The following is a 16029-nucleotide window of genomic DNA, read 5'->3' on the forward strand; positions in this document are numbered from 1 at the left end:
CGTTTTCCTTCCTGTAACAGTGGCTGCTTTATACTCAGAGCATCCTTGTGATCAGAGCTTCCACATCTAAGCAATATTATCCTGAATGCTAACGTTTCTGCTATTCTTGGGGAACAGGAGATGTGAAAGAGCATCTCTTGTGCTGGCAAAAGCTGGTTTTATTTTGCTCCTGTCACAATTGTATCATTAAGAGGGCTGTTGGGGATAAACATGATGGGAAGGCAGGTGTTTCCACTTCACGAATAAGCTGAGCTTCTCTGCACTCCCATTCTCTAAGTAACTGGCACAGGATCCTACCGGGAAGCTTGTCAAGCACCAGGGTGTTGAATTGAGCTTCCTAATGTCTCTGCCAAAACATAGAGTCCGAATGCTTTTAAACTGTTCCCTGAAAATGGAAAGTGAAGGTACCTTACAAGACTGCTAGGTCTGTGAAGACCATATGCGCATTCCATGTCTGGCCTCTGTATCCTCTGATTTGGGATTATTTTGTATAGATACTCCTGCTCTCTGTTTACAGAGTATTTTAAAATGTTGTAATCATTTAATGACTCTGGATTTTAGACTCCGTTGTGCAAATGCCCTGTGAGTGACTGAATGATGGAAGAGGGAGAGGAATCATGTTTTAATTGACCAAACTCTTCTACAAATCAAAGAAAGGGACTGTTGAACGGTTTAGTCAAAATTTACATTCTGACGACAGGTGTAAAGCTTCCCTTGAAATTCCTCCTTTTCTTAAAAGCCAAAATTTCAGTTACCATATGACAGTCCTGTTGTTTATCTTGCCCTGCCTCAGAGAACTGATTTTTACTTGTCAAAAAACCGTTCAATGGTGTGAAGCGTGTTCAGCCCATGCTTCATACAAGCAACTATATTAAAACTGAGGGAGAGCGTGTGGCCATTGGTTTTCAAAGACACTGAGTTATTTTCCTTGGAGGAGAATGGGCGCTTCTACGACAACAATTGAACATTGATGTTCTTAATGCTGCTGTCTGACTTGGATTGTTTTGGGCTCTTTTTCTCTGAATTGTGCCTTTGTTTTGTGGTTTTTAAGTATATCTTGAATAGAGTAAATCTTAATCGGGCCAACACCAGCCATTTCATAAAACACACCGTGAAGTGTTTTAATTTGTGTGTCGTCAATTTTCTCTTGTGTTCCACCAGAAAAAGCTAGAAAAAATCTGGGCTGGCAATGCACATAAGCAATTCCTTTGTTAGGTCAAGCCATTCTGTTAGGGTGGAATGAAAACAGCTATTCACACAATTTGGCTTGTTTTAATTACTTTTGTGCCTGAAGCTGTCAAAATGGCTGGGAAATTGGGTTTAGGTGTTGTTATAACAACCGAGGCCCTTAGATTTAACCTCCCCCCCACCTTGTGTTGTCAAGTTCTAAGTTTTCCTACTTAAGCTTGCATTTCACGCTACTTGGAAAGTGAAACAGTTGGCTAGTTTTGTTTGTTTATAGGATTTGTCACTGAATCTTTTGTGCTAGAATAGTGCTACAGGAGGGTCCATACATACAAATAGTTCTTTTGAGACTACACTGTGTGAAATCATTGCAAACACACTGGATCTCACAAATCCTTTTCTTGTGAAAGCTTATACCGGTGTTATAGTACACATTACACAGGGATAGACTGGGACATCCCGTGTGCCTGTGTTCCTGGGTGATAATTCTAGCCACTAGGCGACTAGTTTCAAACTCAGTGTGTATATATATATGAGACATAGATACTGGGTTATACAGGGGAGCCTGATGCCTGAATTATTGTGTTGTCTATTAATAAGAAAAAAAAAAACCCAAAACACTATAGGTATCTTTTGGACTTGATGATCTTAAAGGTCTTTTCCAACCTAAACGATTCTATGATCGTAGGCTATCACTAAAAATCCAAATGGACAGTGGCCTTTACCGAGTTAGCGCATACTGGTCTTACTGCTCATGTTGGTAATTTCTTTTGAAATCTTTCAAGAGAGAACCAGCTGCTGAGAAAATCAATGTGATTTTGTCCAACGTCATGAAAGAAAAGGCAGCTTCTGCACGAGAGCCTGCAGAATGGTATTTTAAAAAGACTTCTGATGGAAGAGCAACATAAATGCAGGCCACGATGCTGGGATCTGCCCGTCAGTTACACACATGGAGACCTTTCTGTAAATCATGTTCTCAGCAGCAGCATTGCAGAGGGGAAGGGCTCTTCCTTCCAGAGGCAATGTGTGTTTTTAAAAACAAAACAAAAAAGCGTGAAACAACCTCTTGAAGCTTGGATGTCTTATGCAGTAGTGCAAGGGAGATTCCTGTTCATTGTAACCTATTGGGTTTTATTTAAATCAACTGAAACTCGCACTTGTGATAGGTGTGAAGAGGATTTTCCTTTTCCTCAAAGGATGATTGTTGCGTTGCTGTTTATTCGTTTGCTTTTTCTTAGTGATTTGAGGAAGTATTTCACCGGGCTGAGTGCTGTAGATCCACTTCTTACCCCGATGATGTCAAAAGGAGCGCTTTAGTAAATTGCCGCGTTACAACTCTGCAAAATTATTTGCTGCTGGTGATGAGGCAGAGTTGAAGGCCTTTTAAAAACTTGGCCCCACAGCTTTCCGCAGCAAAAGGCAAGAGATTCTGGATGGTGTTTCCAGAAGCGTTTCTGAGCTACACATTCGGCATCACCGTTGTTACCAGCAGCTCCAGGGTGCCCGAAAGCCGCGCGCTGCCGGTGGCAGGCCCGGTACCCACACCCCTGTGCCTGCCAGTGGCTCTCTGGCTGGAGGCTGTAGGCTCAGCTCGGCCTCCAGGCAGCATCAAGATTTTAGGCGCTGTAAAAAGTGTTTGCATTTTTCCTCTGCTCGTATCGGTGGAGTATTTCGTGCCCTCTAGTGATGGCTGAGCTGAATTACTAAAGGTTGGTTTTCTTTTCAGGGGATGTTCATTCACGTAGTGAGAGAAACTGGTTACTGGGAAGAGAGAGGAATCTAGTGCTTACCAACCTTTGGTAAGCTTGAAGAGAGGAGAACTACTGTAATTTCTATTGCTTCTGTATTGCACCTTGCCTATGATCTGTAAGACATCTCGCTTTACTGAGCTTTGTCTGTCTGGGGCAGTTTCACTTTCGGTCTCTGGTATGATGTAGCTCTCCGAGGGCTGGGGAATTCTGAGAGTGATAAAAATCCCCTGCTTTTCCTGAACCTCAGCTGCACTGGAAGGTGACTGTCTGCTATTAATCAGCTGCTTTTCTGTTGGGAAGTGGCTGTGATTCGTCGCCACCACGTTGAGATCTGTGTTACTGATCCCTCAGAGCAGAAGTCTTCGGAGAGAGAGAGACTTGGCATCAATTTTGTCTGTCACGTCTCTGACTGAAGGCAAAGTCAAGCTTTCTATGTATTTATGTATTGTATCCAGCTGGAATCAGGCAGTACTTAACCTCTCAGGTGGTGGTACAGAAATCAGAAAAAAAAAATCAGAATGAGCTAAGACTGGAAAGACTTTTGGGGTTCTTTATAATTTCCCTGAGGGATTCTTTATTCATTGTAGCATTCAGATGGTGTCTGGTAAGTTAATGATGGAGCCCATGCTGAGTGATGTGAATATGAAGGCAGACAGGGAAGCTCTCCTATGCTGGCTGAATTGTAGCGTGCAGAGGGGCCTGGCGGTGGTTCCTTAAACATAGCTGGTATTTAAGTACCTCTGGGTATTTGTGTAATCTTAACACTGTTTTAAAACTGGTTTGTTCTCATTCAGTAGTCCTAAGGGGAGAGTTCTAAAATGTGCTCTGAGAGGGCTTATTGCACAGTGAGACTCAGAGAGAGGACTCAGTTTTTCTACCTCCGTTCCCGCTATCCAGTCTGGGATACTCATTGTCTGGTAGGAGAGTGCCTCTCCTTGCAGGTGTTGTCTTGAAAATTTTTAGGTTCTTTTAGCCATCATGAAATGCTTATTTCTTTCACGTGCTTCTGGAAATTTTGCTTTTACTCATGAATGCTTTTGGAAATAACAGCTAAAGTTGTGATTACTGAAACGTGAGTAAGTTTCCAATACAAATGGCAAAGACATTCTCCACCGAATGCTGGAGAGTTTAGTCTGTGTCTCTGGGGCTTGATGCTCAGGTGCTGCACTGTATCTCTTTGGAATTTTGCCAATCTGCCCAGACATCTGAGGGCAGAAAAAAAAAAGATTAACAAACAAAAAAACCCTACCACCATCACAAGAAAAAAACCAAACCCACACACATGCATGAAGAAGTAGGAAATCTCAACTTGGCTACATGTTACCACCATGCCTGGACTCCCGCGGTGGGGCTGTCTAAATGTGCAGCCTACGTGTGTGCTTAAGTGTGTCAGTCCTGGAGACTTCAGTTGTTTGGAGCAGTTGCTGATAACAGCACCACCCTCCTTTCAGTGACCACCGAAGATTGCTACTGTTACCCTGGGGGTCTGTAGCTGTTTCTCATGATGCTTTTGGTTATTGCCACGTTTATCTTCCCTGCCTGTGTAAATGTGGTGGAGATCAGGTGCTGGAATTGCAGTTAGCCTGTCTGAATGTTATAGTGATATAGCACTGACCAGGACTGTACTGGTGTTTAAAATATGGGAGAAAATTTTTTTTGCCGTGACCTGATTTTTTTTTTTTTATTTTATTGTGTGTCTGAAAATGTTGTGAGAGTAGACATAGCTGTGCAAAGTAGTGGAATTAATTCTTGTTTATGGATTATTTTTTTTATTTCTCCTTCTTCCTGTCTACAGTCTTAAAGAATATCCTCACTTACAATAAGGAGTTTCCCTTTGATGTTCAGCCTGTCCCACTCAGGTAAGAGAGAATTGGGTCACTTCGTGTACAGATACGTATCTGAAAGAAAGCATAGCCTGGGACCTGGTGTGTATCTGAGACACTAGAATTTCTAGAGCTACCTATTTGCTGCATTGCTTTGGATAAACTGGTTAAAAAAAAAAACCCTTTTGAACCTTTTGAATTCTGATTTTTCTAGGTACCACTAAAAACCAAGCCCATGCTTTTGGTAAAATCAGTAGTTGGTAGGCCCCTACATCTCTCTGTATTGTCTCTTGGTTTTAGGATGTGCTTTCTATGTGGGCTGAGCTCCTGCAACCTCTGTCAGGGTCTGTAATACAGTCAGTAGCTGATCAGAAGCATGAACTGACATTAAAGCATGTTTCCTCTGCTTCTGTGCTCAGATGCTGACTTGTTACTTGAAAGATGGGTGATGAATGATCTTTGGTCTCATTCTTCTTTTTCATGTTTTACAGGAAGATTTTAGCACCTGGAGAAGAGGAACACTTGGAGTTTGAGGAGGATGATGAGGAAGGAGGAGCTGGAGCAGGGTCTCCAGACTCTTTTCCTGCTAGAGTTCCAGGTAGGGGCACTAGCCTTGCCATGCCAGCCTAGGTAGCGTGTGTAAGTTCTGTCTCTGAGAAGCCCCTTTCCCCACCTGTGATTTGAAAAGTTTGGGTGAGGAGCAACAAGCTAATGTAAACTCTAATGCTGTGTTGAAGAACCACAAAGGTGGCCAGTGGATTTTTTTTTTTTCTTTCTCAGCAAACAGTATCTTACTGCAAAACAGTTGTATGGATAACCTATGAGGATGATACCTTCTGCCTCAAATAATTAGCATTTATTTCTTGTTCAAACTCAGTATTTTCATCCCATGCACTTTCTTAACTGCACTATGTGAAGTGTTTCAAAGGCATCCAAAGGTAAATTGTGGCAGTGTTTCTCCTGTAAGGAGCATTACATCCTGCTAGAGATGTGGTAAGATGTTGCTGGTTATTTTTGTGTTGCATCATCTGGCAAGACAACGGCTTAGACTAAACCCAAGCTCTGAGAGGACAGAGAAGGGGAGTAGCTTTGGTTTTGATAGCTTAAGTCCTGGTCCACGTGAAAGTACTTGTAGAACTGGATATACCTACATTTTTTAGAGAAGGTCTTCCTGTAACTTCAGCTTTTGACAGTTTACCAGGTGAAGGAGTAGGATGTTCCAGCAGAGGTTCTTTTGGTTCCTGGTGTAGTTTCTTTGCAGAAGCAGCAAGTTTTGAGTTTCTGAGCAGGTTGGCAAACTTAGTATTTCAGGACACCTATAGTGGACATAAAAGCTGTGTATGTGCTTAAGAAAGAATCTAAGTTGATGATAGACAGGTTTGAGTTTACAGTTCAATCACTTTCAAAGAAGTAGGGTAGCCAAATAGGAAAGAGGAGCGGTTTGAGGCATGTACTTCCTTACAGAATCATTCCTCAGTAAACCCATGCTTTTAAGAGGAGGCGAGAGCAACTCCTGAACTTACTGATATTTTACATTGTCATCTACTTAATGAACAGCATATCTGATTTTTCTGAATTTTTTTGCATTAAGGTAAACTTCCCCATAGCTACAATAATCTAAACCCCAAAGGTTGCTTGAACGCAGCTCTTGTTCCCCCATTGAATGTAGATTAGCATGGTGCTTCTTACCTGATTGGAGGTCGGTCTGTTGCTCTGTCTCTGGGTGAGGAGGCTTAAACAAAAGCAGTTTGCAGCCTTCTGAGGTGAGCCTTATAAAGTAAAGTGCACTTCCTGTATTGAATTGGTAGAACTGTGTTGCACTCTTTGCTTCTATATGCCTTTAATCCGTAGCGCACAACTGTATTGTCTAACTGACCATGGTCTTGTCTTCTACATGCATGGCTTCATCGTTATCACATTGCACCATTCATCTAACCCAGGAGCCAACGAAGGTATGATAACCTTTTAGTATATACAGTTATTTCTTTGATCGTGTTCTTGTAGCTGTGGTGTTCTTCATTCAGCTCTTAGTTTCAACCCTCAAAATGCAATCTTTGGTAACAATCGTAGTACTATGCATCTCTAATGATCTTCATTGGCCTTCAGTACCAGAAAAAGGGAAGGTGTTTGGTGACATGCCTCACGTAGCTCTCCAGAATTCCTACTGTGCTAATAAAGGCATTCTGACTTGCCGTGTAGCCAAAGGTAGGTGTAGCTAGACTTTCTGTAGTGGAATACACATTTGATGGGAAATCTTACATGAACAAGTACTTAATGTATTTAGACCTCTGTGCTGTATGGAGCTGAACTGACCAATGGCTTGCTGCCTCTAAGGGCAGAGGTTTCCTGCCTTTCTCCTGGTTCTTTATTCCAGTGCTGTGCTGGCAACGGATTCTTCTGTGAACCATTTCCATTTGCAAACCCAGCAGGAGATTTGTCACTTTTTCCTCTTTCTCTGAATCAGGGTTTGGGAATGGAGAGACTGAACGCCTGTGTCTTGGTGATAGTGAGCTGTTGGGTTGGCTCACCTGTGTGTATATGAAAAGCACTTGTAGGAGGATGCTTATTTCATTTGCCGATGCTCCCTTCCCGCTCTGGTGATGATGCCCTGTGGTTGTGTCTGAAACGGCTGGCAGTTTTCTCATGAAAAGCCTCCACGTGAGCCTGCTGAAGGCTGACGGGCCCAAGCCACGGTGGCAGACTGGCAGTGCAATGCCCGGCCCTAGTAAAGTTACACCTTAGAGAGGTTGCTCTCTGCTAATGGCTCCTGTGTGAAATGACGACAGAGGCTTCAGCGGAAGACCTGCTCGGGTGGTTGTGGCTCGCACGAGACTGGTTACAGTCAGCTGCTTAAGTCCGTTGCTGGCTTGGCCGTTCCTGCTGCTGAGACAGAAAGGAAGCAGTGTTCCTTGGAGACTGTCTCTCCTGCTGTTCTCTTACCTTCTGGAAGTGAGCTTGACTGTTCTGTTCATTGCAACTCTGCAATTTCACACATTCTGGAAAGCGTTTTTCAAGAACAGAATAATTTTTCTTAAGCCACTATTTTTATAATAAGTGCCAGTCTGATGCACCTTTTAGGTGATTTTTGTGTCAAGTATCCCATGACTTAGTCCCTTTGAGTGATGGATAGGCAAACTGAAAGTTAAGAGTTGTTGTTGGCTCTTGTGGGGCATGCTGCTTCTAGGAGACAACTGAAAGGTGGCAGAGCAAAGTTTTGTGCCAAGGAGAAGATGGGCTTGCTTCTACCTTCATTTAGATTGAAATAAGTACTCTGTCTTGAACAGATGTTCAAGAGAGACAGCAAGGTTAACCAGAGTGTGTATGCTGCTTTGCAGAAATGGGTGCTCTCAAATAAGTTTGCTTTTTAACATTTCTCATGCTGTGGTCAGAAGCCTGTCCCATTACTTCCGAACAGTGGGTCGAATTCTGCTGTGATCTGTTGTGAAATGCCCGCAGATGCGGTACCTTGGAGGTCACAAGTCTGCTAGCAGCCAAGACGGGAAATACAGAAATGTACTGCATCATAGGTGTGAATTCGAGTCTTGCTGAGGATCTTGAAAGAGGGACTGGGTGTATGTAGGAGTGCTCGTGAAATCTTGCTGAAGCTGAGGCACTCTAGTTTTACCAGCAGCATACGTGGTCCCCTCTTGCAACGCCAGCCTCCCTAATAGGACAAAAACTCCATAGTTCTCCAGCTTGTCAAGCAGATCAAGAGGAAAAAAAGTATCAAGGGAAACCCGTATTGGACTTGCCAAAGGAAACTATTACTTTGTTATCAAGCCTTGGGATAACATTTTTTTTAAATTAGAAAACCATAACTTTAAATCAAACGTGCTCATGAGTCTAAGCGTTTTCTGTCTCGGTGCTTATTCATCTAATACTGGAGAGAGGCTTGAAGCCTGCCAGTTCTTGTTGAAATCAGCATGAAGAAACCTACTCCATTGTTGATGACAAATCTTATGGCTTTTAGTGAGTTTGAGCAGTTTGGATTTCTTGCCAGCCGCACTGTCTTCCTCAGCACTGTGAGGATTCACCTACATTGAACACAAAGTTTTGATGCTAAATGTTCTTGATTGCAAAGCTGGGAATTCCTTCCTTAAGGCAGAAGGGAACTTGGGGGTTGCAAACTCTTTTTTTTTTTTTTTAATCTCCTTCCTTTAAGTAGACACCAGTAGAACTTAGATAATTAAGAATCTCTCTTTTGGTTCCCTTGTGTCCAGTGGGATTTGCAACAGTGCCGTTTTCCTCCTTATTTTCCCAGCCTAAATGTTCAACATGAAGCCAAGTCATGTTCACTGGGGTGGGACTCCCGATTAAGTGTCCGAACTTCCTGCAACTGCAGATGGAATCTGCCTCCTGAATTTAATCCTTAAAAATGATAAAAATTCAGTTCCATGCGTGAGTGATTCTGCATGAGAGCAAGAAAGAACACTTTAAACAAAGCTCCTCTCTGTTCTTACAACATTAGTTTTTTATGAATTCATTTGACTTGAGGCAGTCCTGGGTTTTTTTGGTGTGGGCTTTGAAATGTGTCAAATGATGTTGTGTATCTGTGGACACAGACTTCCCCATAGTGCTGTGTACTATCGGGATATGAATCCTTGGGCTTTGAACCCCCTACAGAGAACAGCATCTTCCATGAGAAATGATGGGATAAGCAAGGCCTCTGTTGTAAGATGACACAAAGGGTTAATAATATGCTTTACTCTTTCCAGGTACTTTATTACCCAGATTGCCATCTGAACCCGGGATGACATTACTCACCATCAACATAGAGAAAATTGGTCTGAAAGATGCTGGGCAGTGCATTGATCCTTACATCACAGTCAGTGTAAAGGGTAATGATTTCTGTTCCTGGCTCCTCATTTCTAGTTTGGAGAGAGTGCGTTTTCTGAAAGCTATATTGGTTTTTCAACCTGCTGGGAAAAATATGTATTGGTTCTTGCATTTTCTGTTGTGGGCTTAAGGCTTCTGCTTTCATCAAGGGTGGACAAATTCTGTATTCGAGAGATACTGGGAGGTGAACCACTGCAGGAGACACGCTTACCTGAGGTGCCTTCCCCATGCTGGGAGCCAAGAATTGCTTACCTGTGTGCTCTGAGGTGCCTTCCCCATGCTGGGAGCCAAGAATCAGTGACTTGGCAGACTGTACTTCTCTATTCCAGCTTCTTCAGCCGACTCTGAAGTACAGATCTGTTTGGACTGCTCGTACTCCACAACACATACTAGTCTCTGGGCTTTCTGGAGATGGTGAACTACAGCCCACTGGCTCCATTCTTTCCCTGTCATTAAACTAATGGTCTCTGGGCTTTCTGGAGATGGTGAGCCAACTGGCTCCATTCTTTCCCTGTCATTAAACTAATTTTTTAGTGAAATGAAGATCATCTTACTGAGGCTTAAGGTTTAGAGGAACGGGTATGAAGCTGAGAAGCAAAGTTTACGAGTGAAATAAAATGTAAGGTATGTTTTAGTCTTGGCAGTGAAATATTTTGGCCGAAGCTTGGTGGGCTAACTGCCCCTGCTTCTCTGAGAGGTTCCATGAGCCTGGAGGAACCTTCTCTCTGTCAGTCCAGGATAGGCAACATTAGGATTTCTTTCTGTTTCAGATGATGCATCTGCTTCTTCCCCATTTTGCATTTCTTAGCAGGAAGCCCCCGTAGTCAGAATTGCTTACCCTTAACCTGCCCTGCTCAACTTCTGCTTATCTGTACAATCTTTTGAGGTGTGTGGGGTTTTTGTTTATCATGCAAAAATTTGTAGCTGAGCCAACAGCCTCCAGTTATTTTTAGTTGTGATGGAGACCTTGTATGTGTCCTTTTCAGATGTGCTAGCAGACACCAAACATAGGGATAAAATGGTTGTTAGGTGTGTCCTCCACCGGACGAGTTCTTTGGCAGAAGGAGGGGTCACAGTATTGAATGTCACTTGAATCCTGGTGGTGTTCCCCAGTGTTACCTGCCCAAACAGACAGATAGAAAGCTTTCTCTAATCCTCCTTCCTGTGATGATTTTTCAAGGGTGAAATGTTCCACTTCTCTCTGGACCTTTGAGGCGTTCACCTGGTTGGGGCGGAAGCTGGAGCATGACTCTTGCCTTCCCCAGCTGATACAACTGCCTTTTTTGCGTTTTCAGTCTTGGAAACCTGCGTATTTCTTTGTTTATGGTGATGCCTTAGGTTTGCAGCATTATTTTTAGGTTGTGTGTAATTATTCTTTGGGCTCCTTTTCTCTAGTCACTCGTGGATCTTTCTTTGCCTCTAGTATGCCAGAAACCCGAGGGACGGGTGACTTCAGTGGTGGGGCTAGCTGGATAGATGTGGGTTTAATCAAATTTAATTCTTTCATGCTGAGTTTCTCTTGGCCGACTGGAAAGTACCAGCCCTAACAGGGTTCTAACATCAACTGGGTCCTGGAACTTATCAGAACTTGTAAAGCAAACATTTGTTGTTCCTTGCCACTGAAGTGTTTGTCTTAACGTATTACATACCGTTAAAACTGTTGCTTGCCTTCAGACCCAACTCTCATTTCCTTTCTGGAGCTAAGGGAGGACTGTATGTTGCTAGGTTTGCTTTCCCAGCAAGGCTTTCTGTTAACATGTGGCGCTCTATTTTTGAGCTCCTATAAATGGTGGCTGCCAAGTAATGATGTAGAAAATAGGCTCAAAAAGTGTGTGTGTATGTGGGAGGGCTATTGCCTGGTCTGCTAACGGTGACTTTTTATACTTTATTTCTCAAGATTTTTAGTGAGGAAAAGTAACTCTGAAAAGTCATTTTGTCCCTGTTAGGAGTCTCAAGAGGCTTAGTAGTTGTTTTCCTTGGTTCTATACCAGACTGCTGATCTGGAGGTTTGTTCCTGATGCAACACTGGTGGTCCCAGCCTGTTCCCTGGCTGAAGTGCATCAGCAGTGCCCCAGCCTCAGCCCGTACCCCAGGCACAATGCGTGTGCTATGTACTTGTAGTCTTGGCCACGTCGTTGGCAGCTTTGCTCCACCTGAGGGAAAGGGACCATTAATGAGAGGAGAAAGAGTAAGAGGACAAATGTACTCCTGTGAACAGCAGAGGCGTAGTGAGAAAGTGTTGTTTGTAGTGGCTTGTGCCTGAGCAGCACAACCAGTGGCTGGTGCGGACAGCTGGAGTCCAAGCCATGGCCCCACCGTGCCTCTACCTGTGGGAAAAACAAGAGGAATAATACACGTTGAGTCTCAGCAGCAAAGCAGGGCACACACAGCTTGTGTAAGCCGTGCCAGCTGCACCCCGCAGACCCCGTATGGAGGGGAGTCTTTGGTGTGTATCCCTTTCTGACGGTTCAGCTGGCAATCCTGAAGCCCTGCTGGAGTCCTGCTTGCACAGGGAATGGAATCTTTTGGTGGCAGGGGAAAGAAATGTGCTCTTAAAAAGAAAAAGCGGGATAATTCCAAATTCTCATCTTAAATATTGTTAGAACTTTACCTGCTTTCATGTTGTGATCAAAAAGAAAATTCACTGACTGTGAAGGGGCACGATTGCCCCTTTTTTAAGTTTAGGGGAAAAATTCAGGTGTGCATAACTCTTTGTGGAATTTTTAGGAGTGATTGATTCATAAATCTCTTAAAGCAGGACCTTAAAGTCTGAGAAGCTTCTGCCATTCCCATGCTGTTTCTTTCCTGCAGATTTGAATGGGATAGATCTGACTCCTGTGCAAGATACTCCTGTGGCTTTGAGGAAGGAGGACACGTATGTCCATTTTAATGTGGACATCGAGATTCAGAAACACGTTGAAAAACTAACAAAAGGTACGTAGTGTCAGAGACCTGCAGCAGGGCCCAGGAGCTTTGAAAGTCTAGACACTAGGCCGCTCCCGGTCTAATAAACAGGCTGTGCCCGAGCTGCTGCTGCAGGGCTCAAGATCCAGACAAGGATAAAATTCGACCTTTGCATTCTGTCTCTTTTAAATTGGTCATTGGGATGACTTGCAGCCAAGGGAGGAAGGAAAAAAAGATAAAAAAATGCAGCGGTCTGCTCTGCTACACACAGGTATTGAGCTGCTTTATGACCTTCTTAGTCACTGGGCAAACTGTTACCTGGATATGAATATTTGAATGAAGCGTCCAAGCTCTTGTGAGTGTGTTGAGCGTGCCCTTAGCACGCTCAAGCTTTTGAGTAAATAACAGAAGTGTTGGAGGTAATTCCGTCCTCTGCATGTAGAGCATCTTAACGGCAGGTGTGTTTTTCAGATAACTGTTGGCCATAATTGCTAACTTTTCTATTACACCATTTTCCACTCTAGGTGCAGCTATTTTCTTTGAATTCAAACACTACAAGCCTAAGAAAAGGTTTACTAGCACCAAGTGCTTTGCTTTCATGGAGATGGATGAAATTAAACCTGGGGCAATTGTTATAGAACTGTAAGTGACTTGCAATTATAAATGCCAATGGCAGAGGAAGTGAACTAGAGTTCAGTTACTGTGTGGCGTGTTGCATCAAGGGAGGTTTCTTGGGCTCGTTAGCTTGATTTCCATAAAGAATATTCCGTTTTTAATAAAGAAGGGAAGATAAAGTCCTTTTAGGCAAATAAAATGGCTAGAGACTCTTCTCAAAAACTAGACTGTTTCCAAATAAAATACTGGTGTTTGTAAGTAAATTTTGTATGAAGTTAACAAATTGAGAGATTTTGACCTTAGCTTGAGTGTCAGATCAGCTTTATTTTAAAAAAAAAAAAAAAAAAAAAAAAATCAACTCCCACACTCTTCTGGCTCAGAACTTCTGTAAATGAAAACTGATTTGAGACCTGGGATACTGATTTGCAATGGAATTTTATGAACACTTCAAAGCGTTGTCCAAGCGGACAAAGAAATAGGTTAGTCAGTTATGCTGCAGTGATTATGATGCGCATCCTTCTGGGAGGCTGAAGGTCTGAGTGAGGTTTCTGAATGGGTTTTTTTTTCAGGAAGAGGGTGAACCTCATCATTCTGGGCATCTCTAGGAAGAGTGCTTAATCTGTGCCAGCTGGAGTACTTCTGAAGTACTGAAATGCTGAGTACTGAAGTAGGAGATACCGCATTTCCTACAGTCCCGGAGTATTGTATCGTGAATTCTCCTTACAAAAAGCTCACATTCATTTAAAAATTGAAATCTTTGTTTTGTTAAAATAATCATCCAGAGAAGATACCGGTTTGAGTTACTTCCTGTAATCTATTCATTGTTGTTGCTTCCAGTCATCTTGTCAGATGTATTTAAAAGAGGACGGTAATAAGATCTGAACAGGAGAGGATTTCTGGTGTGCTTTCATCTTCCAATGCAGCCATGAGCACTTGGATTAACTTCCTTTCTTGTGGTTACAGGTACAAAAAACCCACTGACTTTAAAAGGAAGAAGTTGCAACTGTTGACCAAGAAACCACTTTACCTTCACCTCCATCAAACATTGCACAAGGAATGACCCTAGTTGTGAGACTTCTGTGAACTGAACCACAAGTCCTGGTAGCTGTGTGTAGTAGCCTTAGCCTTCGAGGGGCAGGAAAACGACTGTATTCACGCCAGTAGGTCAGACGGGACCATCACACCCTGCACAGCACTACTTCAGGGTCAGAGGCAAGCCTACCATTCCACTGCAAGTCTTCTTCAGTACTTTTCAGATACAGGTTTTTCTGAGAGCCCTGAAATATATTGACTGCTTTTCCTAATTTTGCTGTTCATCACTTTTTATCTTAACCGTTATTATCCTTTTGCCTCAAACTCCACCCAAGGATGGAGACCGCCCCTTTGCCAAACCTGTAGCAATAAAGATGTGGCAGGCCTACTAACCTGTTTACACTTGCTGTGCTATTGTAGTTCCTCTCATCTGCATTTCGGAGTCCTCTGTAGCGGGCGGGGTGGCAGGAGGCCTGGAGAAGGACGAGGTGGGGCGGGAAGGAGCTTGAGGTACTGCAAGTGACTTGAAAGTGAGAGGGAGGAGGATGCTGGGTCAAGTGGGGCGGCCACAGAAGAGCTCCTCGGTCAGCTCTTCTGCTTTGGTTGGGGCAGGAGGAGGACAACTGCAGATGAGAACGCTGAACTATGATTTTAACAGCCTTGCCTGATCCACTTGTACTGAGTTTTGGGTACAACGTGCGTTACGATCCTTTAAATCACCGTTACTTCCTAACAGAGCTCATTTTTCTCCATCTTGTCCCAGAGTGATCTGCCAAGGTGGGTGGGGGAGGGAGAGAGGCTTTCTCCGGGGCTCTGGCCTGGTGGCGGGGGGTGTTTCACCGTTTCAGTGACAGCAGGACAGGCCCCTCAGCGTTCAGGTGTCGCTTTTCCAGAGCTTTTGGTAAAGCAGCTCTGGCTAGCAGGCTGACCCACCTTTTACATGAAACTGCTGTTCTTACGGAACCTGATTGTACGCAGTTTTCTGCATATTTTGTGCAAGTCTGGAAACCTACTCTAAAAATTACCTTTTTATGTAAGTAGGTAGGATTATCCTTTATTTTCTATATTTTTGATTTGGTGTGTGATAAGCTGCAGGACATTGGCTTATTTTATGACACACTTGCATTTACCTTTTGACCTAATAAAGGGACAGAAGTAGAACCCAGTCAAATCTCTCATACGTTTGTGTGGCTATTTAATACAATACTTTAAGGGTTGATATAATTCTTGTGTAATCTAACTAGTGCCTAAGTATTCTGTTATGCTAACAAAAGACCCAGCTCCCAAAATATTACCAATATTATTTTACACAGTCTGGGTGCAGATCTATCACCAGTTCTTCTTCTGTCACCTGTTACACCATGCTTTAAAGGGAAGGATGTTACTTTTCTTCATATTTTTCTGTCTTGCAGCCAGGCGTTGAGCATTTTTGGCTTTACAATGTTGATTAGGATGAGCTGGTTTTGAATGTCCTGATCTTCTTGCCTTCCCTCTGTTCTGGCATAACTAGGGCTGTTGTTACTTAGGTGTTACAACAAAAGTCAGCAATACTTCCTCAAATTCCACGATGGGTTGGGGCAGGTGGGGGGGAAGTACAATTGAATTTTCCTGTTTGTGCATCCTTAAAATACACCAGTGGTATTACATCTGATACATCGAACAGCAGGCCCTGAAAAGATACCCCTGTGAGTTACGGAGGTACCTCGGAAGGCAGCATTCTGGATACTGGACAAAAAGAGGATACATACAGTCTTAAAAAATAAAATCATCCTTGGAACTGTGCAAAAGGATGGAGCAAAGCATCCGGCTATGGCTGCAAACAACTCCAAGTGTGGGCAATAGCTGTGTTACCTGCCAGTGGTCCCTGGCTGGCCGGGGTCTCT

At 43.3% G+C, this 16029-nt stretch overlaps 1 protein-coding gene across 4 annotated transcripts in view; it reads left to right on the plus strand.

The window, feature by feature from the left end:
- The window catches only part of AIDA (axin interactor, dorsalization associated), a 28053-nt gene extending 12474 nt beyond the window's left edge, over window positions 1-15579 (plus strand). For 3 of the 4 annotated variants that reach the window (XM_035892303.1, XM_035892316.1, XM_035892322.1), the window contains 7 exons: window positions 4732-4795; window positions 5251-5357; window positions 6700-6711; window positions 9475-9597; window positions 12407-12529; window positions 13024-13141; window positions 14078-15579. In XM_035892303.1, coding sequence (XP_035748196.1) covers window positions 4732-4795; window positions 5251-5357; window positions 6700-6711; window positions 9475-9597; window positions 12407-12529; window positions 13024-13141; window positions 14078-14174 — 644 coding nt within the window. In that variant the 3' untranslated portion in view covers window positions 14175-15579. The remainder of the gene's footprint in view (window positions 1-4731; window positions 4796-5250; window positions 5358-6699; window positions 6712-9474; window positions 9598-12406; window positions 12530-13023; window positions 13142-14077) is intronic. The other variant, XM_035892312.1, reaches the window with a different exon arrangement.
- The last annotated feature ends 450 nt before the right edge of the window (window positions 15580-16029 follow it).

Source organism: Egretta garzetta, unplaced genomic scaffold, assembly GCF_000687185.1.
Source record: "Egretta garzetta isolate BGI_Z169 unplaced genomic scaffold, ASM68718v1 scaffold130, whole genome shotgun sequence".
In the NCBI taxonomy this organism is placed as follows: Eukaryota; Metazoa; Chordata; class Aves; order Pelecaniformes; family Ardeidae; genus Egretta; species Egretta garzetta.